The sequence below is a fragment of the Dromaius novaehollandiae genome, chromosome 18 (genome assembly GCF_036370855.1).
Source record: "Dromaius novaehollandiae isolate bDroNov1 chromosome 18, bDroNov1.hap1, whole genome shotgun sequence".
Classification (NCBI taxonomy): Eukaryota; Metazoa; Chordata; class Aves; order Casuariiformes; family Dromaiidae; genus Dromaius; species Dromaius novaehollandiae.
In genome coordinates this window covers 7,257,523-7,284,209 of record NC_088115.1, presented here as the reverse complement: position 1 = coordinate 7,284,209, position 26,687 = coordinate 7,257,523, and the positions used below count along the sequence as shown (strand labels likewise).

General features: G+C 53.6%; 1 protein-coding gene across 7 annotated transcripts in view; it reads right to left on the bottom strand.

Moving 5' to 3' along the window:
* Positions 1-26,687, bottom strand: part of SEPTIN9 (septin 9) — a 167,754-nt gene that overhangs the window by 65,885 nt on the left and 75,182 nt on the right. For 6 of the 7 annotated variants that reach the window (XM_064522526.1, XM_026103885.2, XM_026103888.2 and 3 more), the window contains one exon: positions 7,153-7,812. In XM_064522526.1, the coding sequence (XP_064378596.1) occupies positions 7,153-7,812 (660 nt within the window). Of the gene's footprint in view, positions 1-7,152; positions 7,813-26,272; positions 26,460-26,687 lie in introns of those variants that run through there. The other variant, XM_064522527.1, reaches the window with a different exon arrangement.

Sequence of the window (26,687 nt, the reverse complement as noted above, 5' to 3'; positions counted from 1 at the left end):
CACATCCCCGTTTTAGGTCAAGGTTCCCATTATTCAATATATCATCTGCCTTGATTTATCTAACCATGCTAAGGAGCATCCCCGAGAGGAGAACACCTCAAGGGAGGAGAACTATGGTCCTAGCACTTGCCGAGAGCCGGGGGAAGGATGCAATGCTGGGGAAGGATGCGCCTGGCTCACCTCGCGACCACAGGAGCTGAGGCTGGAGGCAAAAGGATCATCAGATCAAAACAGCTTTTGTTCATCTGGGATCACTTCTAATCCGCCACCTGAGATCCCAGGACTGAGCCTCAACCACCAATATAAACAGGCTCAAATTTGGGGGAACCACGGTAAAACTGAGAAGGAAAACGTTACCTTTTCTGGACTGACAGTGCCTTCCCAAAGGCTGCATGCACGTGGCTTCATTATATGGAGAACTGGTTATGAGGGAGTAAAGCTGCACCCTTAAGGGGAAAAAACAGCAAGATGACCAGAGGAGAGAAGCTTTCACCTGCGGCTCAGCAGCACCGGCGCAGCCCATCAGTCCCTGGCTGCAGCCAAGTTTGCCCCTGGAGGCTCTCACTGGGCTGGAGTTCCCTCACCAGCCCAACCACCTCCAGCTGCAGCTGCCACCAAGGGGCCAAAAGACAGGCTGGCTATGGGAAGGGGAAAAAGCAAACAGTTTTCACTAGGAGCAAACCAACCTGCCTTGCAGAGGGCACCAGTGCATGCAAACACCAGTCAGGAGTCCTCAAGCACCTCCCCAACTCAGACGTTCATGGGCTTGAGAAGCAACAGAGCAACAAGACCTTCTTCCCCATGGATGAGCCACTGTCAAGAGCGACGCTTTACTGCATTCATAAGCCCTCAAGTAACACTCCTAAACTTGCAAATTTTCCACATGCCTAAGCACATTTCTAAGCCTGTTGTTTACTCCACATGCATCACACTGGCCGGCACTTCAAAATCCTCTTCCCTGCGGAAGACCATCCTGCACGGTCCATGCGCTGCGCAGAAGGCAACACGCTCGCTGGTTAGAAATGCAGAGCCCTTCTGGGGCACAGCTCATCGCTTGGTGTCACTCCAAGGAGAAACGTGGCTCTAGGTATTTTCACAGTTCTCCCACCAAGCGTAGGCACGGATCTGTGCCTGCAAATCCACCTATGCTATCGGGAATACACATACACGCACATGAATTTACACAGGTATTTTTAGAGCCTGCAAAATTCCAGTTTTAGCAACAACGTACACAGCTCTCAGCAGCAGCCGGTGTGTCAGTCCCCAGGCGAGAGGGCTCTGCAGAATAAGCTTTAATGGTTTTTGCATGGCTCTTCCGAGGAATTGCCTGTCATGCATCCAGACCAGGGGGAAGCCCTCAAAATCGCTCCTTTGTGAAAGAATGTTGGATGTCCCTGGATGAAGTATTGCAGTTCGTACTCACAGACCAAGTCCCCTTTCCTCTCCGCCCCCCTCTTCCAGTCTCCATTCCTGTGTCCCGGAGATGACACAAAGGAAAACCGAGAGCAGCAGCTAGCCCAGCTCCCTCTGTAATGTCTGCCAAAGCAACTCAGATACAAACTTCATCCAAAGAGCAAAAGCTACTCAGCCACTCAGCCCCAAAGCAGAGGGGAAAGACCCATAATGGAAAGCTGCAGGGTCCCCACTCCCGGCAAGCCTGGTACCTCAAGCCTAAGGGAGGTTATACAGCTGTCCCAGGGGTTTAGGAAGAAGCAAAGGAGGCTCACGTGGTTGCCCTCCTTTCACAGGGCGGCACAAGACATCTCAGGCAGAGATGCTGCTCCAGACTGGACCAGACAGGAAGAGGGGCAGAAGCAAGAGAAGGTGGAGTCTGAACAATGCAGCGGCCCACCGGCTGCAAAGTCAGTAAGGACGATGAAAGAAGGAGACGTGTTTCCAGTCCCCACTTGCCACATCAAGCCATGGGGTCTATCAGAGCACGTAACGCCTGCTGGGATGCAAGTCTGGGCAGCTCAGACACCCAGCCATGCTAGCTCCGCTCTGTCACCCTGCGTACTCGAGTTACCGGCTCTGCAGAGTGCTGCTCAGCACTGTGCGGAGGAACCAGATTCAGCCAAGCTAGCGTAGGCATCTCCACACCACACTCAGACCTACCCCAGAGAGGCCAAGAGGTCACAAGAGATTGGTCCCCAGGAGGAACCGAGCCTCAGCTAACAGCTCCTCCCCGGCCAGCACCCCAGGGCCTGGGAGTTACCTGCTACCTGTGCCGTTGGCTCCAGAAAGGTTACTGCCACGCAAGAGCTGGCTGCTGATGTTCTGATCACGCATTGACAAAACACAACACAAGTCAGAAATGAGAAGCTCCTGAGAAGCGACTCCTCTCTCCTCCCCTGGGATGAATCCCTTAGGTTAGGGTAGCATCATGTTGGCAGGACTTTAGAAAAAAAGGAAGGAAAAGTCTATATCCTTGCTAGCTATTCTGGGGAGCCAAGCCTAGAGGGAACCTCACACTGCAGGGCTGTCGAAGCAGTAAATCAACACAGAACAATGTGGAAGGGGAATAAAAGGAAGATATAGATAACTATGCTGTGTACAGTTGTATTTGGATATTACTATTTGGGTGAAGTCCCACAGTGCGAGGCCAGTCTGCCCACATCTGGCACGACCCTGTGGTCTCTGAAGCAGCAGGTTCTCAGACAGCATTTCCCCTTACCTTTTTTTTTTTTTTAAATTGCTTGAGCCTCTTGTTCCCCTTTGCCTGTTCTCTGCCTGCACACAGCCATTGCATATTCCTGCTCCAAATTTCTCTGTTCCACCCTGATATATATAACAAACTACCATCTGGCTTCCCCACCCCAGTTCTTGTCCAGCAAAGCCAGTCTCAGTCCCAGCCAGTCTACCTCCAGCCCCACAACATCCATCCCAGCTTCTAGCTGGCTCCCTGTGCCATGGCCTTGAATACCAGATGCCACCAAGTCCTACCCTTCTTACCCAAGAACATGTATCCCCTGCCCACATAGATTCTTCCAGAATTTTTTTTTTTGTTTCCTCATTCTCCCCTGTCCGAAGCCCAGCTCTGCACTGCCTTGCCCTAGCTGCAGAACCTGGATGTCCTTGGGGGAAGGAAGCCCAACTTTGCCCAGGATAGTGGTACAGTGCTACAGCACATCTCACCCCTGGTTCAAGCTCAGTTCTGTTTGCCCAGCAAAGAGGACACTAGCATCTACCTCATCTCCTATCTCCCTACCTCACGTGGTCTAACTCAGTGTTAAACCCCTTTGCACAACTGCAAGAGTGCAGAGAATGTCCTCTGAGATGTGCATCAGAGTCTGGGAAGGAGATGGAGAGGGAAAACAGAGGTGGGAAGGAATTTTTCTTAATGTTGTGCCCCACCAAGATACCTTCTGCACTCCTCCCACCTTGAGAACCACTGCTCCGGAGCGATCTCAGCCTAAGCAACTAGCCACGGCAGTCCTGACGAAGCCGAGCACTGTGATTATTCCTGTCCTTTGTGGTTTGCTCTGCACTGCTGAGCTCGCGGTGATTGCCCTTCTCCAGCTGGCCTCTTCCTGCACAACACGCTTTCCTGCATACCTTCAGCAAAGGCAGCCAGGCTGGGACAAGGGGTTAACAGCAAGGGAGCACTGCTGAGCCACTGGCAGCTGGAGCTCTGGGGAAATAAAGGCAAGTCCCAGCAGGGGCTGGAGGCAGCGAGGAGCCGGTAATTGCTTCCCCTACTCAGCTGTTTCTGCTGGAGAGCGGCAGGGGCCACGGGAGCAAGGAGTTTCCAGCACCACGTGAGCATCCACGGTGTGACCCAAGCCCTGGGAGCACTTGGCAGCGAGAGGAAGCAGGACTTCAGGCTGCATGTTGCCTCTGCCACATGACTCAGGGAGCAAAAGTTTTCACTTTCAGGGGTTCCATGAGGCCAGAACTGCAGCACAGCCAGAGAGCGACGCCAAGTCATCTGCAGCAGCTGCTTGGTGCCCGAAGGAGCCCGCATCGTGCTCCTGGGCATCTGCCCCACACTGCCCTCCACGAGCTGAGCCCGCATCACCTCCCCCGGGCCTGGAAGGAGCTGAGTCACTGAGCTGTCATCAGCCTCCAAATCAAAGCTCCTTCAAAGCCACAGAGAGAGGTTCACCTCTGGCATAAATCCTCCCACTCTACAACTCCTGAAGGGATGAGGAGAGCTTGTTTTTCCCATGGGCTATTTTGCGCAGTCCCATGGTAAGGGCCATGTGCAGCTTTACAACTACTTCCTCCTGCTGCAAACAAAACCCCAGCTTTAGGAACTGTCCTCAAACGCAAATGAGAGAAGACCTCCCCACCTGCCTTCACCCTTTCCGCAGGGAAGAGGTTCTCACTAGCTTTTCCTTGGGCATCTTGAGGATCTTCTTTGCTTTGTTTCCACAAGCACTGGGCACTCTCCCGAGTCCCATGACCCTGCTGAAGAGCATCTAGCTCACGAACGTGGTTCCCAGCTATGGAGAGTCACAGGCCCCTTCTGCCTCCATGCATGCACAGCCCCTGCTGCTCCTCTTGCCATGATGTGGCCAAATCAGCACTCTCCCCCCCTCACACGTGCCCAGCCCCGGCAGGAGGCTTATAAAATCGAAGGGTGTAAAATAAAGGCCGGGCTTTCCCCACCCTGCTCTCACGCCAAGAACTCGCAGGCCCCAGGGCGCCTTGCTGTGGCTGCGTCCCCTGCCGCGCCAGGCAGCCCCTGGCTCCTCACTCTGGCAGCTCCACTTGCTAGGGCCAGGACTGGCAGAAACAGGCTGAATCAAGCTCTGTCCTCCCTGAGCTCCTGCCCACGCTTAGACCAGCCAGGAGGTGAGATGCCCTTCAAGTGCCTGGCAGGGGCGAGCTTGAGCAGTTGCGGACCATGGGAAGGAACACCATGAAATGGGGTCCTGCATGAGATTAGCGATGGAGGAGGTTTGAGATGTCCAAGGAAAAGGGGCACAGGCTCCTGCAGCAACGCTGGGCTGTTTGTCTGGGCTGAGGAGGAGAAAGAAAGAGCCCGAGGCCTTCCTATCCCTTCAACTTTGTTTCCTGGCTCCTCCTGGATGCATTTCAACTGAAAGCACCCTTTGTACCAGTACCAAGAAGCACGGCTGTCTTTCTTTGTAACGCGGACCCCGGACAGCTGGGCTGTTCGGTAAAACTCATCCCTGGCAGCTGTCCTAGGATTCTGGAGCCCTTTTTGATTCAAAGACCCCCTCCCTTTCCCCCATGGGCAGCTGTCCTGGGATTCAGCAGCTTAGATGGTCTTCTGTTCTCCGCAGAGTGCCCAACCATCTGTGGCTCAGAGCTTGGCACGGGAAGAAGCTCACAGCAGGCCCAGCCCAGCAGCATGAGGTGAAGCACACACCCAACAGAGAAGATGGGCTTCCTGGACATTATTCACATTTCATTTGGGGACATGGAGCCTGCAAAGGAGGTACTGACTGAATCTCTCACACCTTATTGTACTGGCTCTTACATCTCAGCCATGCCTAGGTAGAGCTAAACCAACCTGCTACCTTGTGGAGACTTTTCTCTGCCCTTTAAAATGTAGCTCAGAAAAGTCATACCTAGGCCACACCTGCTCGCAGTTAGAGAAACCTAAAGTCTTATGGGTCTAATATCAGGTCCACCACTGACACTTGATTTGATTTGATTCCACACAGAATATATAAACCAAACATAGCCTCTTTGGAGGCCTCATATCTCTATGCCTGCAGGTGCTGCACCACTGCTGTCCCAGTAAAGATGAGATGGAGCAGAGCACCATCCCAACTTGCTGCTGGCAGGCAGCCTGGTGGCCAGGTACACATCTACACTGCACTGTGGTATCTGGTTTCCATGGAAAGACCAAACAGACAAGCCCTTCAGATCAGCGCCTGTCTCCACAGATGTGTGCAACAGCAACAAGAAGGGCAGGGTACCGGTGCTGACAAACCAGCCAGGGCCAGAACCAGACCTGGAGAGGAGGAGCGGCTGCCTACTGGGCTGAACACGGCTATGAGCCAGCCCCAAAGCAGAGCTTTGAGTAGCCTCTGCTGGCAGCTCTTCCTCCCACAAACAGCTCCATCGAGATGGAACAGGAATGAGATGCTTCTTGCACAGAGCAAGCTTTGGGGCCAAAAAGGCTGACGGTAGTAGAGAGAGTAGAGCAAGAAATGCCTTTAGCATCAGCTACCTTCGACCACTATCCAGACCAAGCACAGCAACTGGATAGAAGAGCTGCAAAGACCCAACAGTGCCCTGTAAGGAAGTCTGGTTAACTCTTGTCTGGACCAGAGATCTGCAGGGTGGAGAGGGAAGGGAGGGCTGCTTAACTCCATAGCCAGGCAAAGACCTCCCAAGGTCACGTCTTAGCAACAGCCCTCCACCCCCTAATTAACGCACTGGTGTGTGTGTGTGGAGAGGTAAAGGGTGGGGTACAGAGGTCGTGGCCTCTAAATGAATGCTATGCCTCATAGAGGAGAGAGCTATTCTGTGATGGGGAATGGAAAAATAATTAAAGAGCTAGAAGAGAAAAATCTCTAAAACTTTAGGGAAAATAAATGACGGCTGGTGGGGGAGGGAAGCTGGCTTTAACGTCTAATACAGGATTAATTGAAAACAAGATAGAGCTAACATAAGCCAGGGCTCCAGTTTAATAGTGGCTCTAGTCCATGACATTTTTAGTCTTTGTCTCTGGGGCCAGAAGGAAAAAGAACTCCTGATTCTTGCTTATGAAGAGGCTGCTTCTGCCCCACACCATAAGCAACAATATAAACCAATAAACACTTGTAAAGCATTTCTACAACCACCACATTTCCCAGCAAGTCAGAAGCTTTTCAGGAGATACTATACAGGTAGATGAGTCTGAATACAGGAATAGAAATGGCAGAAATGTCTTTTTCTGTAAGCATTTTTCTCATTCTATTGCTTTAGGCTTGGTACCATTTTTATTCAAACTGGCAGCTCTTTCATCCAGCATAAAACCAAGCATAACAGACATGTATTTAGATGCCCCTGAGCACATCTCCAAGACTCTGCAGTGCCAGCACTATAAGACATCACCGCTTAAGCCAAAAGAGTAACCATTAGTGGCAAACGCCTCTCGAAGTGCTTGCAAAAGCTCTTATCAACTGGTAAGGAACAAGGGCAGGTGTCAGCCAGTGTGTTACCCAAGCAGTTACCCGGAGATGTACTCACCTTCTTCTCTCTTTGGTGGGCTTTCGATCACCACGGGTTGTGGCTTTGGTTCTGGTGGGGGAGGCTGGCTGGTTAGAGAAGGCTCCAAATTCTCCATCTGTCGGACTGGCGGGGCTGGGACCTCGGCAGCCTTCGCTACCTGAATTTCCACTCGTTTAGTGGCCAGATCGGGCACAGGAGCACTAGCTGCATCAGCTCTCCGCTGGGGCATCTCTGGGATCTTTGACACTGGTGCTTCCACCCTTCGGAGACCTGGCTCCTGTGGCTTGCCTAGTGTGATCTCAGTCCTTCTTGGGGTGGGCTCAGGAGGCTTATGCCCCAGCACATCTGCTCTTTTGAGGCCAAACCTTGATAACCCCGAGGTGGAGTTCTCCACCTGCTTGGATGAGATGTCAATGGAGATTTCTGTTCTTCTGGACACCGGCTCAGGCAGTTTGGGTCCAGAGAGCTCCACTCTCCTCAGAGAGGACTTGGGTGATCTTTGGCCTGTGGGGTCTGCATGCCTGGCAGATGGTTCCGAATTCCTGGCACCAAGTTCCTGAAACTTCTGTGTGGAGCTAGACACAGTGGATCTGAGGAGGGGGTTTGGTGTCCGTCTTTGTGGGGTGGAGGAATTTGAAGACTGATCTACCTCCTCGACCTCAAAAGATCTCTTCAGAGCTGAAAGACAGTAAACAGAATTCAGAATTTAGTTATCATCCATCTGAGCATCTCAAAAAACACTTAAAGATATTCCCTGAGCCTCATAGCCCCATTGCTGCTCCCCCTCTCCATCATGCGAGGATTAATAACACCATTTAATGTATGTGGGAACTGAGAGGTCAGGCTCTGTCTCTTCAGAGAAGTTATAATCTCGATAACCCAGGAACTTCAATCCCAGAAACATAACCCACAGTACAAACCTTCTCCGTCCTGCCCTTCATATCACCCCTACCCCATACGTGTTCAAAGCTGCAGCAGAACGGAGCAGCGCAGCACCAGGACTCAGAGGAAGCCTGCTGCCTACAGCTCTGTCTTACTCCAGGCGCCTAACTTTCCTTCTCGAACCTAAAAGGATGCACAGATCAACACAGGCTTCCCGGGGACTGTTGCCAGCAAAGTCCAAGTCCAGAATGTGAAAACAATCTCAGAAGAACAACGAATCCATATGAATGCAACAACAAAAAACCAAAGGTGGCAGACATAAGCTCATATCCTTAAAAATGATCCTAGAGAACCTCTTAGCCAAAGATTGATGTGCTTTAAAAACACTATACTGCCAATACACAGAAGGGGCCAACCGGGAGGTCTTAGGAACATCCCAAAAGTTAATCCCCATAAAGTTAAGAGGCAGAGAGATTGATACGTGCAACATCACAGAGCTAGCATTGAGATTCAAGAGAACAGATTTTCCAATTTATGCTTGGAAAGAGACAGCAGACACCTCTGCTTTCATCAAGATCCAGCATCACGCAGGATCTGACACCACTTCTCTCAATCACTTACACCACATGCTGTAGCGAGCAACCTGGAAGCACAGGTCAACACTGTACAGCACGGAAACGTTCAAACAAAGTCGAATGACGTTCAAAGTTGTTCCAGCTCTTTATCACAGAGGTCCCACAGCTCTGTTTGGTCCCTCCAGCACACAGAGTTCCTCCAGTATGACAGGCTACCTAGGAATAAAAACCTCAAAATCCCCAAAGCCAGGAATCTTTCTAAGGAAACCTGACAGATTATGGTGTCAGACCTTCTGCTCGCTGGCTCTGAACTGCAGTCTGTCAGAGGGGACACAACACATCACCAAGGAAGCACCCAGGCTACTGATAGATGTTCCCATCCTATATTAACAGTTGAGGGCCAGCAGCCGTTAGATCATGTCCTGGCTCAGGCCTGAATGGCCAAGTATGACTCACACAGCCTCCTTTCCAGCTAGACCTCATTAAAGGAATAGATGCCCTTAAGACTAACACACATCTTACTCCGTACAGAAAATATCTCTATGGAAACAAAAAGCTAAACTTAGGGGGTAGGAGGGGAGAAACGCAGGAACTGCTGTCAGATCCCATCCGAACACCATGAGCTGCCAGGAGGAGCTGCCTCCTGCCCTGCTCGACCGCAGACGCCAAGCCCCAGGCGGGTGTTGAGCAGGCGAGGATGAGGCACAGTCTTCGCCTCCAGCCGTACACGGGGCCGCAGAAGGGCCCCCGCAAAGCCGAACCACTGCAGCGGCAGCGTTAACGACTAACACGAGCGTGAGCAAAGGGTCCACTTATCCGCTATATTAACAGGATCAAATCAGAGCGACTTAGCCTTTCAAAATCCTGGCCGGAGATCACACAGGATGCTAGGCGTGGGGCAGAGCACAGATTTCCCTCACCCTGGGACATCTGCCCTCGCCCTCTGGCCAGTCTGTCTCTTCCAGCCACCCGCGGAGAGCTCGCAAAGAGCTGCCCTCCACGGGAAACACCTCCTCTGCTCGACAGAGCTGGCGAGAGCCACTCCGACCCTGCCGGGACACGGCCGGCCCGGGAGGCCTGGGAACCGTCAGTCCCTCTGATAGGTCTATTTGTCAGAGCGTGGCTTTCCTGCTCGGCAATGGGAACCAGCTGCCGCAGCCCTTTCGGCAGCTCGGGGCAGGAAAGCAGTCCACGTGGCAGCAGCTCCAGCGCCGCTTCGCCAGCAGATTGCAAACGCAGCGGCGCGGCACGCACAAGCGGTGCTGGGTCTCTCCTCCCGCCGCGGCGAGCAGCAGCTCCACGCAGGGGCAGGCAGCGAGCAGCGGCGGAGCTGCCGCCAGGGATTTGGGGCTAGACAGCGCCGATTTGGTGCAGCAGCTCCATGCAGCAGCAGGCATCGCCCCGTCCAGTGCCAGCACAGGCCAAATGGGCACCCACAAGCTCCCATGAGCTACAGAGAGAGCTGGTCGCAATGCTCATGGGAGATGCATGGCAAACTCAAAGGAAGCCCAAAGAGGGTGACAAAACTTAGACCTTCTGCCTTCCCAGCCCTCCTCCCCGGGCAGCGAGGACCCACCCCCAGAGCCAGGGGCTCACACGTCAGAGATGGGCTACACCAAGGGGAAGCATGCTGGGGTTAAAACAACTGAATAGGATACAAGCTTTGGGGTTTTTTTTTTTTCCTTTTTTGGGAGAGGTTCCCAAGAACTATTAAACATGAACGTCAGGCTTCAAAAACCATCCTAAAAGGTTGGGATTAGGAGCCTCCCTCGGGTGCTCGGTATTAGTAACCCTGCGAAAGCAGCTCTGTGAAAGCCCTCCATGCTCAGCAACAAACGGGGACACAAGGACATGCAGACCGGGATCGGGCTCCCTCCCAGCCATGGTTCAGACCTCAGAGCGGGAACTGTTGGGAAGCAACCGCAGACCTGGGAACGGGCTCCCGGTGCTGAACGCAGGGATGCTGCCAAAGCTGGGAGCAGCTGAAGAGCCTGGAGGCACCTGCGCTGGCACGCTCAGGAGCACCCCGCGTCCAAGGGCCTCATTCGGGCCCTGGCTCCCTGTACAGCTGCTTCCTCAGCCCCATGGGGGATGGCAGCCTCACTCCAGCTCCGCTGCCACTGCATCCCGAAGCTGCCATGGAGAGGAAAGGGTGCACAGCTGGACAGCCCTGTGGACGGGCACAAGCCAGGATGGGTAGGGAAGAATATGTAGTGCAATGAAATGTCCTTTATCCTGCATATTAATTTGATGGAAATGGCACTGGAGAAGCATCTGGTGAATTATTACAGCAGTTCCTGAGGATCAGCATCGTCGGGCAGCCGTTGTGCCTGGCTTCGCACAAGCGACAGCTGGCTGGTCCCTGCCTCCACGAGGCAGTTAGTGTCACTCTGCCTAAGGCACGACTCGTACAGAAACGCCGCCGGCGCCTGGGAACCCAGCACTGCTGCTGGGATATCATACTTAACCTCCCTCCTTTATGCCTTTCCAGGGATTCAGATAAACACCTATTTATAGATAGCATTTTCCAGGTAATGAGACTTTCTATTGGGAGAGGTTAAGTGTCCATGCAGTTGAATGGACCGCTCAGAAACCATGCAGACTTTATTACTATTAAAAGAGGCAAGCGCACAGCAAGTACCAAAGCACACGACCTAATACCTGCCACATAAAACCCAGCAAAGGTCCCACCAAGGCCAATTAACAATGACAAAATGGCCAGTCTTGCATCTCAAATATTCATACAGAGAGGCAAGGAGGGAGAGGAGGCAGTAAAAAAATAGCCCACAAGCAGGCGACAAGACTAGCTTCATCCTCTGCGGAAACGCGGCCACTGCTGAGGTAGACGCAGCCACCGCACAGGATGGTCATACACTCCATGACATGCTAGAAAGGCGATTTATTCAGGCCAGCCTGCAGCAGGAGGGGAGAAGTCAGAGGATGAAGCGCCATGGCCCGCGCCGGCGTTTGGCCAGGACGTCCTGCTAACATCCGCCTCCGCGGGAAGGGTTGCAGAGCCCTGGGTGGCACCGGGCACGGGCCTGGAGTGCCACCTATCGAACCGCCCGTGCCACTCCGGGGGGGGATGAGAAGCAGATAAAGCCTTTACAGAAACAGTTTTCCTCCATTTTATCTACCCTGTTTTCTGAATAAACTGAAAGGTCTCATGAGAGCCTCCAGTTCAAGCTCCCAAAGCCTCTGCAGAGACACAAGGGTTTCCGGGGGCACAGGCACTCCCCCAGCTGGCTCTGCTGCCATCCTGGGCACAGAGTTGTCTGCCATTTTCCTTCTCCGTCATGCCTTAATCTGAAAAAAATAAAATTTTAGCAATTTTTTTCCCAGGTCAAGAATTTAAAAACAAATATGCAAAAGTCAAGTCCAGTTTCTACCTTGCAAGAAAACAAAGGGTGCAGAAGGGATAATCTGACCAGGAGCCCCTCTGCTGTCTTGAAGCAAAGCTGCTTGTGGGGGAAGCAGAGCTCAGCAGAGGACACAGCGTTACCACGCATTGCCACCTCTCTGATGGATGTGATCACAATTTTGTCCACGTCAGGCTTTTAAAACTTGCTCATCACTCCTCCATCCAGCCAATTCAGTCTCATTTGATTGCCTTCAACAAAGATGCCCAATAGTCTAATGACAGATGTGTCTGGAGGAACAGACAAAGTAAATGCTCTCAAGGAACCCGATAGCAAAGGCAACACTAACACTTTGAGCAGCACTGGCAAGTTTTTTTTGCTTAGTGAATATCCCTCTGGACATTTCTCTGAATCACGTGACGCAGGAATTTCTTTTTGACCAGATAATGAGCTTTTGATACAAACAGCCCAACTGACCTCCAGGGTTCATTGGATAAACTGACTTTAGCACTTTAGCTCCTTTTAGTCCCCACGCAGTTTGCAATTTCCAAAAGAAATGATGGCATCAGTGACCATGCTGTGGTCAACGGCAACATGGGAGCTGCTGTGCGTGGCCTTTCTTTCTTTTCTGACTTCCAAATCTCTCAAAGAGTCCTAAGCTCAAGGTAAACCTGCCCAGTGCAGCAATCCCCTGCCCTAACTGAAGGATGCAACACCCCAAAATGGCTTTTCTCCATTAAAAAAAAAGAAAATCAGGAAAAACTCAAAACTCAGACAAAAAGGGGTTCAAAAAGTTTAAGAAGGAACAGCTGCAAAAGACTTAAATGGCCCAAATAACACTTCTGTGCCAGCATTACACCCTCCAGCTGGCAGCAAGGGGTGGGGGGCTGAACAAGTAACCTTTATCCCCAAATAAGGGCTGGAAAAAGCTTAGCACAATTTCTGAGAGCAAAATCACCGGGACCCCTGGGACCCAGTGGCATTCCCTGTCCCCATGATGGTGTCACCGATCTGCCTGTGAGCAGATCCCAGAGCTTTGCCCGTCCTTGGCTTTCCAAAGTAGAGGACGTCCATCTTATGGCTCTGGTTGCACAAGGATTTTGGTACCCAGCTAGACAGGCCAGCACATTTGGCCACTTCTGTCCTGAAGAATCAGATTCGAAGCCTGTGAAGCGAGGGGAAATCTCCCCAGCGACAACACTGACCTACCAACCAGCTCCGCAAAAAGCATCTGCCGAATTCAGAGGCTTTTAGAGAAATCACTTTGGGAGCTCTGCAGCTTCATCCCTGTTAAACTGTGGAAGAGACAACTGAAGCAAAAAAGTGGAGGAGAACTTGCTGATCCAAGTCTGGAGAGCACCTAGGGTAGCCTGAAACCAGGCAGCAAAGCCATGTTGTCCTCAGAGGGTCCTGCCCCAACTCCAGCTGGGCCTGGAGAGGTCAGACCTCCCGTGCTCCAGAAATGAGAGCCGCTGGACAACCAGGGCTGGTGTTTCCACCCCGCAGGCAGAGACCTGCTGCCTCAAGCGTGCTCCTCAACGCCCGCGAAGCTCGCTCGAGGACACCATCCCGCACTGAGGGTCGCCCTTCGTCCAACCAACCCATCACTGCTCCAGCTTCCCTGCTCGGCATCTCCCCTCTCCGGCTCCCCGCACAGCACGGGGGAATACGGCAAAGCAGAAAGACCTCAGGAAGCAAAACAACTCTTGAAAAAAAAGAGAAAAGCTTAAAAATAGCTTGTCCTGGCCAGAGCCAAGAAAGGAAAGTAAACAGCCTCTGCTCCAAACGACCCGCCTCCCGGCTTCCTGCGGGGAACTTGGCTTATTAATTCGAACAACAGCAGCCGAGCAAAGGCCGGCGCTGCCGTGGAGGCCCGAGGCAGGCCCGCAGGCCGCGCGGCACCGAGGGTCACGCTCAGAGCCACCCGCCCCGGCCCACGCGCGCGGCCCCGCCGGCCTCCAGGCCGCCCTTCCTGCGCATCCGCACCGCAGCGTTCCCCGGGCCGAGGTGTCCTCCGAGGGGGGCAGCCACCGGCCGGCCCCTCGGCAAAGCTCCCCGGGGAGCCTCCCCCAGCCGCGGGCGTGCTCCACGGGGACAGCCGGGCAGATGCGGCTTTCAAAAGTGCCGATGATAATCCCGGCACCTGGGGGAGGCCCGTGGGCTTGAGCCCAAACTAGCAGCCTAGTTTCCCTCATTAAAGTAAATGCCAGGGCAGGGGGCCTTAGTGCTTTGCAAAGTAACTTCATCCTCAGAAAATGTTTGGACACGTGTGAGAACACAGATTCGGATTTCGAGTTGCACGATCGCCTTCGGTTGCCAACGCTTTCTCCCTCCGTAAGGCAACCCTTCCTTAAAAGCCGCTTCCCCAACGCGCCCTTCCCAGCAAAGCCACGTCCTGCCTTGACGCAGCCATCGTCTGGGATTTTCTCATCGCCCTTCGGGCCGACGCTGCGAACGCCCGCGCGCCCGGGGTCCCGGCGCTGCCACCCACGCTCCGCCTGCCTCCCCAGCAGAAACAGCTCAGGGACAAAGCCCTGAGCCCAGCAAGGTGCTCTTGGAGGACCGGGACCTGGCATCCAAGCTCCTCGGGACAAAACTGTATGTGCCTGACCCTAAAGCATATGGGAACATACATTGCCAGAGAACGAGCAATCTTTTTGTGTTTCTTCCTCCTCGTGCTGCTCCTCGCTACCGCGCTGAGGACGCCTCCGCACTGCTCGCGCCGAGCCCTCCCGCGCAGGCATCGGCGGGTCACGAGCCGGCAGTTAGAGCTGCTCTTCAGGGATCGTGCAAACGGGGACGAGGGGGCAGAGGTCTGGTCCAAATTCCAGCAGCTTATACGACAGCCAAGATTTTCTTGAGAAGTTAGCGGCAAGCGGCACGGCTGGGGCCGCGTATCTAAACCCTCCTCTCCCCCAGGACGCGAGTCCCCGCTTCAAAGCCTCAGCCGAGACCCAAAGTCAAGGCAAAGCCTCCCAGCTGACACGAGGGCTTGCTGGCTCCTGCCCGAAGGCGCCGTATTTCCCTGCACGCAATGCAAACCACTGAGCTACACGGCACACCGTCCCCCCGGCTCTGGGTCCACATGGGAGGGGGGGCGATCAACAAGGGAACATCTGCTTTTTTCTTAAAAACACAGAATGCACCAAATAACAGTCAAGGAGATGCTTTATACAAGGAAACCTCTATGCCCAGAGCTCTGGAGGAGACCAAAATAAACAGCCAGAGATGCTGTTTCCTTCAGGACCGGTGCTAACTGCTCTGCAACCTGAGCCTCGGGCTCTGCAGAGACTGCAGCATGAAACTGCTTCCCATTAAACATCCTTCGCCCCTCGCATGGTTTCTGTAACCCAGGGGTTACATTTGCTTGCTTGCTTAAGCACTGAAAGCTTTTCTTGCATTTTCAGACACACAAGAGCCTTACGGGAATGGGCCAGGCAGTCGCCCTGTTATTTCACACGATACAATGGTATCGTTTCAGAGCGTGGACTTTCTTTAAACTGCTACCAGATGGCGACCTCCTGTTCCCGGGGAGGAAAAAGGGGGAGGCTGTGTACCGCAGGTGTCATCTTTCAATGAGCCCTTTCGAAACCCCACAACATTAACCGTTCGTGGCCATTAAAGATTCCCAGATCCTTATCGCCAGACAGCAGGGCGATCGCCTCCGCTTTCTGGCCAAATCCTAGTTTAAATAGCACGGTCTCCACATTACTGCGCCTCTAGGGTCATTTGGCTTTGGTATTTGGAGCCGCTTATCCAAAACCACTGTCTGTGATGCTGCTGAATAGATGCCACGACCCATAAAAAGGCGGACGCGTTTCCATGAGCTGAAGGAGCGAGAGCTCTCCGTTGCGGGAAGGGCGAGCAGGGTGTTACCACCTTGTCGCGGGCCAGACATGCACCCTCCCACTGCGGCACGGGCTCAAGCCCCTCCGGAGAAGGGCTAAGGGGCTGCACGCCTGCCGCGGGGCCAGAGCAGGAAACATTCCAGTCACCCTAACCAACACACTCCTCACGATGCTCAAAGCCCCTCGTGCAGCCCTCCGGGGTGCCCAAACCAGTGACGCAGCCCAGAGGGCAAAGTCGCCCACAGCGCTGGGCAGCCGGCGGTACTACCCACGCCGGTGTGCCCCCTCTCCAAAGCCCTTTGCACATAAACAGCTTTGAAGCAGCACAAGAAATTCAGATTCCTCTCTCACATCTGGGGAAATGAAGGCAGAAATTTAGCAACTTTCCCAAAGCTACCGCTCACTCGGTGGGAGACAGAAAAGTAGTAACGCTGGATCCTGTCCCTGTGCTTGCACCAGGAGTTTACATGCCTTTGTTTTGCCAAACAACCAACTTTGCTACAATACATGCATATATTTTATATATGTATCTCATATATAATATATGTATATAAAATCTGAGATGCTATTATATACATATGAATGATGAAATGATTGATAGATGCAATGATCTGCTATTGCAGCACAACTCTTATTATCATGAGCGATCAGGCACACACACAAACACTTTTGCTGACTTTTCAAACAGCACTAAAAAAAGGTTTCCATAGATTTAACAGCCTAACATATAAATTGCATATAGAAGATAATGCTGGCGATGTGCCGTCGACATGCAGTGCCTTCACGAACTCTGCAAACGGCAACAAGTATTGAGTTACGGAGTAAATTTGGGGATGCGTGCAAGTTCAGGGCTCTGGCTTAACCAAAGATTTTTGAGCAGCATTTCACATGTATTCAGTGAGTTTTAAAGACAGCCTGTAGGAACCAAGCAGTAAACCCAGTCATTTATCAGAACTGAACATGCAAAAGCAAAGTTGGAACTAAGAACAGAAAAAAAAAAAAAAAAAATCCACTCTCAGATTAAGCCAAAATCCCAGATTTCCAGTCCCTATAATGGAGTTCTAGAAAGGTTTTAGCTTTGATTCTCCACTACACTTCAGTTTACATAATCATTAACCCTCAGCAAAATGCTTCCAGATCAGGACAGTGTATTTTATATCCATTATATTCATTTCATACCAGTGCAGAAAATTACATAAAGTATAGGGTATCCAGCCCTGTATTACTGGCCCTGCCACTGGCTTTCTGTGCAGCTTTTGCCTCCGGTCCATCTGCAGTTCCCTAAGGGGAGGAGAGAAGAGGGAAATAAATCTTCCTCCCCTCCCAGAGGACTGCAGCATTGGTCCAGTTCACTAATATTTCTAAAGTTCCTCAAAACTGCTGCCCAGCAGGCTAAATCAGGATGCAGATGGTATCACAGCCCCCAGGCAGCACTGCACTACCAACTCACAGGGCACCAAAGCCCAGAAGGATTAAGAGGAAAAAAACCATGCTCTCAGTTTTAAGAAGTCACAAGCACCATATATCATGTCAGAACCCAACACCAGCCATCGTCCCCGGCGAGTCACGAGCCCCAAAGCTGCGGCGCCCACAAGGACCACGTCACGAGCGACTTGGGGGCGACAGGGGCTTGTCGCTGGAAGATCAGTGATTAAACTGAATAAACCATAAAGTGATCGAATCTCTGCTCAACAATATGCTCCGATGGCTGGAAGTGCCACATGGTGCTTAAAATGCTAAGAGAAGGGTAACTTGGTACGAGCAGCTCCCTTGCACGGGAGGCCCCGATGCGCCCCGCAGCTCCCCCGGCGTGCCCGTCCCCAACCCACGCTATCAACGCTCTTCCCGCTCCCCAAATCCACTTCGGTGCTTCGCCTCCGTCTCAAGGGCAGGGACGGCCCCAACGACAGCTGCAAGACGGGGGATCAGCAAACGGAGCCTGCAGCATCCAAGCAGCCGCCGGCTGCCCCCGACAGACGCCGGCACTGCCGCGGTTCCCGAGAACAGCTTGTTCATAGCGGCAGCAAAATACACACAAGCCTCGCAGGGCCTGACAGCAGTATAAACACGCCATCATGTCACTTGTCCTCAACGGCCTGGGAAACCAACCGGGCTCCCGCTGACCCCGCGTACGTTGTAACGGAGGGACACGGGAAGGAGGAAGGGTAGGAGCAGAAGTGGGAGCAACGGCGGTCACTGGTATCTCTGCGGCCGGCGGCGAGGGGAAACGCAGCACCGCGCCAGACATCCTTGCATGAACGTTTGGAAGGCCAGCAGCTGCCTCCAAGGAGGAACAGGAATACTCTTCTTCGGTAAACCAAATGTGCCTCAAAACAAAATGGAAAGTCATCCCTTCCACGTTTCCCCCATATCTGCACTTCCAATGACCATACAGAAGAAACACCAAAGCCCCTGGGCTCCCAGGAGGCATCTCCCAGCCTTGCCAGGCTCCTTTTCTCCAGGACAAGTCCCAAGCAAACAGCACTGTTTCATGTCAGGTGCCGTTTCCCCCACCGTTAACCCTGGCCATGAGTCCTGGGCCGTGTTGGAGGACATTCAACTCACCAGGAGCCAAGGGCTGTCTAAAATGTGATGACTACTCAACTGCCACCTCCACCCAAAGGGAGGACGGCTGTGCAGACTGCCATGGTTCCCTCTCAGCATCTCTTGTCCTGCAACCCATGTGATCCTGAAATCTCTGGATGTGCTTTTGATTCTCCCTGGAGGACTCACCTGGGACATTTCACACTCTTTCCACATCACAAACTGCAAAGCTCAGGCTGCAGATCTCAGTCCCCCTCTTAGGAAAGGCTGGACCCAGAGTGTTGGCTCCTTTGAAAGAGCAGTCTGAAAGTAGACTCCGCAGTCACTGCCCAAGTTCAGGCTCTCTTCCAGCTCACTGCAGAAAATGGCAATTGCAAATACACAGGCAGTGGGGAGAGACTCCCTTCTCACTGACCCTGTTGTACCAACTTTGTGAGTGCAGATAACCATCATGATGCCACTTTCCAGCACTAGCCTAAGTTACCTGAGACTCAGCCTCACTATAAAGGTTAGCCTCAGCTTGTGCACCTGAGTTATACATCTAGCCAAGAGCCCACAGGGAAGACAAAAAAAGGAAGAGGACAGCGAGTGAGCTGCAAGGGACAATTCTGTTGGCAGCAGTGACAGGAGAAGCATCACTGCTGTCACCAGCTGCAGCACCCAAGCATCAGTCCAACTCCCCAAGAGGCCAGTTAACAGCCCTGACGCACCCTGCAACCCAAGGCTGGAGAGGCAGAGAAGATGGGGACAGGAGCTGGCCATGGACAGATCTCAAGCTCCAGTGGGGATACACACTCAAAGAGAAAAAGGGCAAGGGGCTCTCTTCACGTTTCAAAGATAAAGGTCCTGCTAGCAGCCATAACTAATGATCCACTGGAGCTTCAGCCAAATGAGAGCTTCGAATACCCTGCTATTTGCAGCATCTATACCTGGACCACCTCTGAGGGACAGGGCATGTCCACAGAACAGTTAGAGGTGCAACAGCCACACCAGACGTTCCCGCACCAACTGAACCTAGCCACTTGGGTACCGAGAACAGGACATCTGCAGCAACGCTGGGGGAGGCAGGAGAACAGGCTGCACTGGCACCTGCAATGTCTCGCCTTTTTGGCATGCAAACCAGCTGAAAGCCAGCTCAGACAGGCCACGCGCCCTGGAGTCACAGCTCCCGAGAGCAGCCTAAGTGTGCCCAGGAGCCCCAAGAGCTGAGCTCTGTCCAGCAACTTTGGAGAAGCAATCACAGTAAAAGCCTGAGTCACAGCTGTCAGGAGATAAGAGCTTTCATTAATCTAGAGGCAGCTTTTCAGAACAAGTCAGGAATAACAAGACACCTCTTCATGGCCTGAGGCCTGCTCCACCCCAGCATCCTTCACTGGACAGGAGAAGAAGCGAGGTCTCAGTGGTTACAGGGCCACTGAAGACAGCAGCAGAGTTGGCAGATTCAAAACTGCTGCCTGCTCTGTGGGCAGAGCAGAGCGGTGCCAGAACCAAATGGGACCTTGTACGTGTGAAACGAAAGGCGGCTGGGACACAATCCTGGCCCGTGCTGAAGGGCACAATGAGGTGGCCCAGCAAGCAGCCAGCCCATCCCTGTCCCATGAAGAGTTCTCATGATGGTGACGGATCCCCACCAAATAAGCACTTCCGCATCAGAAAGCAGACTTGGACCCATCAACCCATTTTACAGGTATCAAACAGCCTCAACGAGGCAGTGACTTAGGGTCACTTGGCCTGTTGCCTCAGTGTCCCACAAAGTGCTCTCCAGCGCTTACTGCAGCATGAGGAGAAAGAGGGAGGAAGGTCAGAAAAGGGAAAGAGCCTGTATTATGGGACTGCAGAAATACATTGCCTTAAATATCAAATATCAGAGCTAGAAACATGAATGTCTGGAGTGATTATGGGCTCTGAAGTCTCCATTATTATCTTTGGATTTATGACAAGTCCCAGTCCGGGTTGCATTGCTGTTGTCTGGGTTCTGGCTCCTGGGAAAACAGGCTGTTCGGCTCCTTGAAAGGAGAGAGGAAGCCGGGCTGAAAAACAGAAATTAGATCAGCACCCTGGCAATGCAGCCACAGGCGAACACCTCTGATGTGCCAGCACCCTCACTCAGCAGCAGGTTTGCTGGCATTTATTGACCTAGAGATGTAGGCACGGTCCCTGGGACACACTAGTGTAACCCAAAGTGCACCAGAGGTGCTTCCTACTCACTCTGCTGTCATAAACCACCAACCGGCAATTAGCAAAGAGTAAAGCAGGAGAATGATCACATTTTAGGTGAGCCTAAAATTCAGGAAAAGGTTACCAAGATCCCAGGGACTGGCAAGTATTTGTACAGGCCACTGTGGTGTACACACCAAAAGCCTGAATTACCTCCAGCCACCAGCAGCATGCTTGCACAGCCAAAGTAGCCAACCTGGCCCAGGCATAAAGCCCTCACCCATGCCCTGTTCCTTCCCATCTAGCCACTTTTGACAGGTCTCTATTATTAGCGCAACACTGTGCTCTGTTTGTCCAAGACTGATCTCAAAGGGACCACGAGAGCTCACCCGTACCAGCCAACGCTGGACGCTCTCCATTCTGACACAGAGCCAAGGACACGCTGCTCCACGCTGGAGTGCTTGCCCACCCCCAAGGAGAGGCAGCCCAGCCCTCGTTGCATAAGATGACTATTAGCAATGACCTTTGGATGATCCTACATCCTAACCAGGGCCAAAGGCTATCCCCAGAGTCCAGCTCATGTGCACAAAGAGACCCCTGTCCTGTTCTTCCCTTTCCCACCCCCTCACAACCTCTTTATTCCCAGGGAACTAAATATACACGGGGAAAAAACAACCCACTCATGCAGGTCTCCATTGCCATTAACAGACAGATACAATTTTTCCACTCTGAGCATGGAACACCAGCTCTGTTGGGAAAAGATAACTCATGCCTTCCCACAGACACTTTCCTTGGGCTGTTCGGCCTTTCACACCACGTGTTGATTTGGCGGAATACTTCCAGCCACCTCAGCCTTTTATCTCTGATTCGGAAACGTAGCTAGGGTGGGAGAAAGAGAGAGAAAAAAACTCTCAGAGATCTTCATAAAGCTTTCTGAGAATATCAGAGGTGGCAGCCTGTCTTGGAGCAGCACACATGTCCCACCAGCTGGGAGAGCGGAAGCTGACTCTACCCACACAAGCCTGATGATAAAAAGTATCAGAAGAGACTAGTTACAACCTCCTTTTTGGGGACAGTCAAGGAAATCCAACAACTGGAGCGTTCAGGAGCTTTGCCTCAATTCTAGATGTAATTTGAAAGATCTTTTTGCATTTCCTTTTCCAGGCATTGAACCTCCACGCATATGAGACTGTTAGTCACATACCTGGTCCCCCACCCTGGTCCCATGCATGTGAGCACAGAAGCACAGCTGATAGCTCACCTTGCCAGCCCGCGGCAGGGCTTACAGGGCAGAGGGAGAAGCCTGAACCCAAAGGAGACAGTTATGGAAACACTGGGCACATCTCCTCTCCTGGGCTTCTCACCGTATTGAATTCAAGTCACATCACCCACATAACATTGTGACTATCCCTCTGGTGCGTTACTGCTAATATTAGCACCACGGTTGGATCTCAGCATCTGCAGCATGCAGGCAGCAGCTGCTCCCCTCGCAGCAGGAATGCGAGCCCCGGGCAGCCTTGGGGACAAACTGCAGCCACGCGGCCCAAGGACAGCCCATGCGTTTGCTGAAGGAGATTCGCACACAGAGAAACGCCGATTTTTAATATGGCCCCCTTAGGAAAACAATCCGGCTGCCTGTTTTAGTCTTCAATGAACCTTAAAACCACAGCACAACTCAGGACCTCACTGACACACAGCCCGTGCTGAACTACTGTAAGCGGCGTGCGGTGCGCAGCGCAAGAAGCACGTGGCGGCGGGTGTCCAACGCCAGAAAAATCAGAGAGCCCTTCCCATGAGGAGCGATGGTTGCTGGCAGGGCTGGGAGGCTCCCGGCCCTCGCGACGCCCAGCTCCACGGCAGCGTACAGCTACCGCGACTGCGACGCAGCCAAGGCTTGCACGTGGACGACTGCGCGCTCCACGAGCGGCGCGTGTCCCACACTGGCTGCCTGGGGCAGCTCAAGTTTGCGACGTTATCCCAGATTTCACAAGATCCACGTCTGGGCTTGGGCTAAGGCAAAAGAATAAGTCAGAGAAAGCTCTCCGGAAGATTAACCACTGTCAATGAAGGCTGCCTTGCGGTTTCTGCCAGAGCGAAGCTGCAAGCCTTCGTGTCCTACCCAGCTTCTAGTTCTGCCAAATACGTCTTACCCTGCTACGCTACCCTGCAATTTCACGCAATTACAGCACCACGCGGCATTTACTGTCATTTGCCGTTTGCATCTGCTATGAAATTCTGTGCTCCAACACGATTACGAGGAATCGAATCTGGTGTTAACTGACAGCATTGGCAAAGAGCGCTCAGCATCGCGGCTGCCAACTCACCATCAGCAATTTCTCAGCAAAAACGAGCCTCAATTACCCCTGCGATTGCATTTGGTAACAGGCATGTTCCCCCGGAGAGAGGGCCAGAGCCACAGCTCTCTTCTCCCTTTCTTTGAGACGCACATTAGAGCATGTGTGCATAGTGCTTTGAAATCCCTAACAAAAAGCATCAGCACCCCAGTACAGCGTTATCTTTGGGCATTATCACAAGCCACCAAAGATGCAAGTTTCTTAATCTTCAGGATCCCATGATGTCTACAGTTGACTAAGATGCTGGCAGTACAGGATCACTCAGCCTGAACAGGATCAGGGCAGTCCGAGGTCTACACACACACAAAGTCAGTGTGCTGCAGAAGAGTCCCACCACCTGGTTTGAGTACTGCAACAGGCTCCCTTCCACACTGCTCCCAGGTACGTATTTCAGGTTATGGAAGCGGAGCTGGCTGCAGTCCCCTCTCTGCTGCACCGCGAGGCTGGCTGCCCCAGGGCACCGCTCCATTTCGGATCAGCCCTGACAGTCTAATGGCAGACGTGAGCGTGGGAAGTACTGGCGCAATCAAGGCTGCACCAGTGACACCTCAGAAGACCTGCCAAAATCTGTAAACCCAGAAGAGTAACTATTACGTTCTGCAAATCTTGGCAAACCACAGACCTAATAATGCTCTCCTCTTATTAAAGAGGAGGAAGTTCTTGCCAGGCAAATAAATGGGGTTAGCGCCTTCACCACTGTACCTGTTAGCTCAGTGAGAAGTGGAAATTCTGCTACCTGGCTCAAAGCGATCACCTTCATCACATCACCGGGCATAAGGAAGAGTGCATGCAATCTGCTGTGCTGTGTTGCCCCTTCACATGTTGCCATGATTCAGAAACTTAACTGTAGTTGAATACTTTGCACTCCTTCTCCCTCCAAAAGGGCCCTCGCATCCTCCACAGGCTCGCTAAGGGCGACAGCTCCCATGGTGCGGGCCAGCAGCCCGTCCAGTTGAGTCCGTACCTCTCTGCCTTCTGTGCTCCAGCAGTTATAAGACACCTGTTGGTCCTACGTCTGGAAGGGACATTAAGAGGAAGCTGGGCAGAAACCACCAAGGTGATTTGGAAAGGCAGCCGGCTTACGACTGGCAAGAACAAAGAGGGCGCTGGCTGCTGGAGGAGCCGGTGTTTCTGCCTCATGGTATTTTGGGCTGATCTTTCCTGCTTGGCCGTGGGCTGCCTCAGGCTGAGATACCCACCCAGCAGACATGAATACGGCATCTACTGCCCTACAGGCTAGAAATTAATTGCCCTGTTCTTCGGAAGCTGCTATGCAGCTGAGAGAACTAATTAAATTGTGAAACAGTAGCCTGGATCCCTGCTCAAGGGCAAGGCCAGACCTCTTGGCTGTAGATACACAGAGTTTTTCCTCAGCCTCTCTCTGTACGCAGGCAGGAACTATAAAGCGCTCTACGAGTTGAAAATCTCACTATGGAGCAGTTTCCTGACATGGAGGAACATACGCATCCTGGAACAACCAGCCCAAGGGCTCACAGCGAAGCCTTCATCATCTTCAAGTAGAGAATTACTCACTCTTCAGAGATTTAAATGCAATTGGGGCAGGCAAAAGAAAGGGCTGTAATTACATCAGCACTTGAGAGCGCTGCAGCGAGGAAGCTCACAAGTCCCTAAAGGGCAGTTACAAACGCACGGTGGAGCCAAGAGCGCAAAACCGGTCACCCATTCGGGCTGGCCTCCACGCTCAGACTCTCGTTAGCCACTAGTGGCTTAATAGGATGTGATTTCCCCTAGTCTCCCCCTAAGCCCTCCACCCGCAGTGCTGTGCCATGACTTGACCCATGCAGAATAAAGCCCAGGGACTTGAAAAAAGAGAAGATGGATGTAGCTACATGTTAAGCAAGGGCACCAAACTGAGATTCAGAAGTGTGTTGAGTTCACAGCTCTGCCACACGTTTCCTGTATGACCTGGAAGAGGAACTGTTGTGCTTTCAGCTTCCTCACCGACAAAGCAAGAAAAACAATACTTTGCTTCTCCACAGAATGCAAGAATTGAGTTCACCAGGAGGCAGCGAAGTCGTCTCAGCCCCCAGCTAGACACGCAGCCCCTGAATAAGTTTTCATCGCAGCGCACTCCGCTATTTCTTATTTTTTCTAAAGGCCACCATAAGAAGCTCAGTTTGGATAACAGCCAAGAACGCGAGAGTGCATGTGCGCAGCGACGGAGCTGTTTTTCCAAAACTCTGCTCTGCTTTGGAAGACGAGCTCCCCAAGCTGCTTTCTCCACGCCCGTTTCAGAGGAATCCCCGCGCTCCTCTTCTGCCTGCCTTTAACTTACGTGCTTCTCTGGCAGCAGCACACACTCAACTAGGTTACTTTCTCGTCCCCCCCTGAAAAGCCAGCATTTTGGGCAGAGCCACGGACACCCAGTGAGAAGGCAACCCCTCCAGCATGCCAAGGGGATTGCAAGGAGATACTGCGCAGCAGAGCACTGCAGCGCTATCAGGCAACTGGAGCTCTGCCACAGGACAAATGAAAAGCTTTCTAGGGCAGGCAACTCCTGCTATGGTCATTTCTGAAACTTGGACTCGTTATCCATCTCACAGCTACTTTATAGCTACGCTTGCATCCAAGATCTGGGAACCGACAGAAAGACCTGCGCCGGGGGATTCACAAACTTTTAATTGTGTCAGCCACGCATTTTCAGCAAAAAAAAAAACCAAAAAAACCAAAAAAACACCAAAAAAACACTACGCAACTTGGAAAAGCAGGAAAGAAAACTATCCCATAAGATCCTGCCTTCGCAGATAACAACGGGGTGCAACACTGCTCCAAACAAAAGACGCCAGCGCGCACAGGCAGCGCTGAAAACAATCTTCCCCGCGCTCCAGCGGCCGCCGGAGGATGCGAGGTGGCAGCCGGCCAGCTGCGGACCCCGCCGCGCCTCCAGCGCTCGCGCCCTGCCGGGGGGCGCCGGTGCCACCCGAGCCGGGGGCCCGGCGGGGTCTGGTGGGGCCGGGGCAGAGGTCGCAGCCTGCACGTCCGTCCCCTGCCCTGGCGAGCAAGGGGGCCCCGCCGGCGGCAGTGACTCACCGCAGCTGTTTCCACGCGGAGCCGAGCGCAGCGGCTTCCCCGCCCCAAGCGCCGGGCGCTGCCGGGTCCCCCCGGCCGGGCAGGGGCAGGGGACCCCGGAGCAGGGGGGGGGCCAGCCCCGTCGCGGCGTCCGCAGACGGGCTGCGGCTTGCGGCCCCGGGGGGCGGCGGGGAGGCGCCCGGCCCGACTCGGGGCAGCGGCAGCTCCTGCCCCTTCCCGCAGCGCTTCGGCTCGACTTGCCAGAGCGCAACAAGCAGCTCATTCCCCCTCCCCCCCCCCCGCCGCCCCAAAACGCCGCGGGCTGCCGCCGGAGCCGCGTCCGCTCCTCGCCCTCCTCCCGGGGGACGGGGGCCCCCGCGGCCACCCACCTTCGAAGTCGGAGATGATGCCCTCCAGGTGCGCGTTCACGGCCGGGTCGGCCATGGCCGCGGCGCTGCCGCCGCGCTGCGCGGTGCCTGGGGCGGGTGCGCGGGGCCCCCTCCCGCCGGCAGCCTGCGGCCGAATGAATGGAGGAGGGCGAGCGGCAGCGGCCGCCTCCCCGCGCACACGCGGGGCGCCCTGCCATGCCGCCGGCCCGGCCCCGCGCCCGGCCCGGCCTCCTCGCCGCGCACTGGCTGCTCCCCGCGCCCGTCACGCCGCCCCCGCCGCCGCCGCCGCGGGGGGGCCCGGCCGCGGCCGCCCCGGCGAGAGGCGAGCGACGAGCCGCGCTGCTCCGCTCCGCTCCGCGCCTCCCCCCGGCTGCTGCGGCAGTGCCGGGGCAGGCGGGAGCGGGGCCGGCGCCCC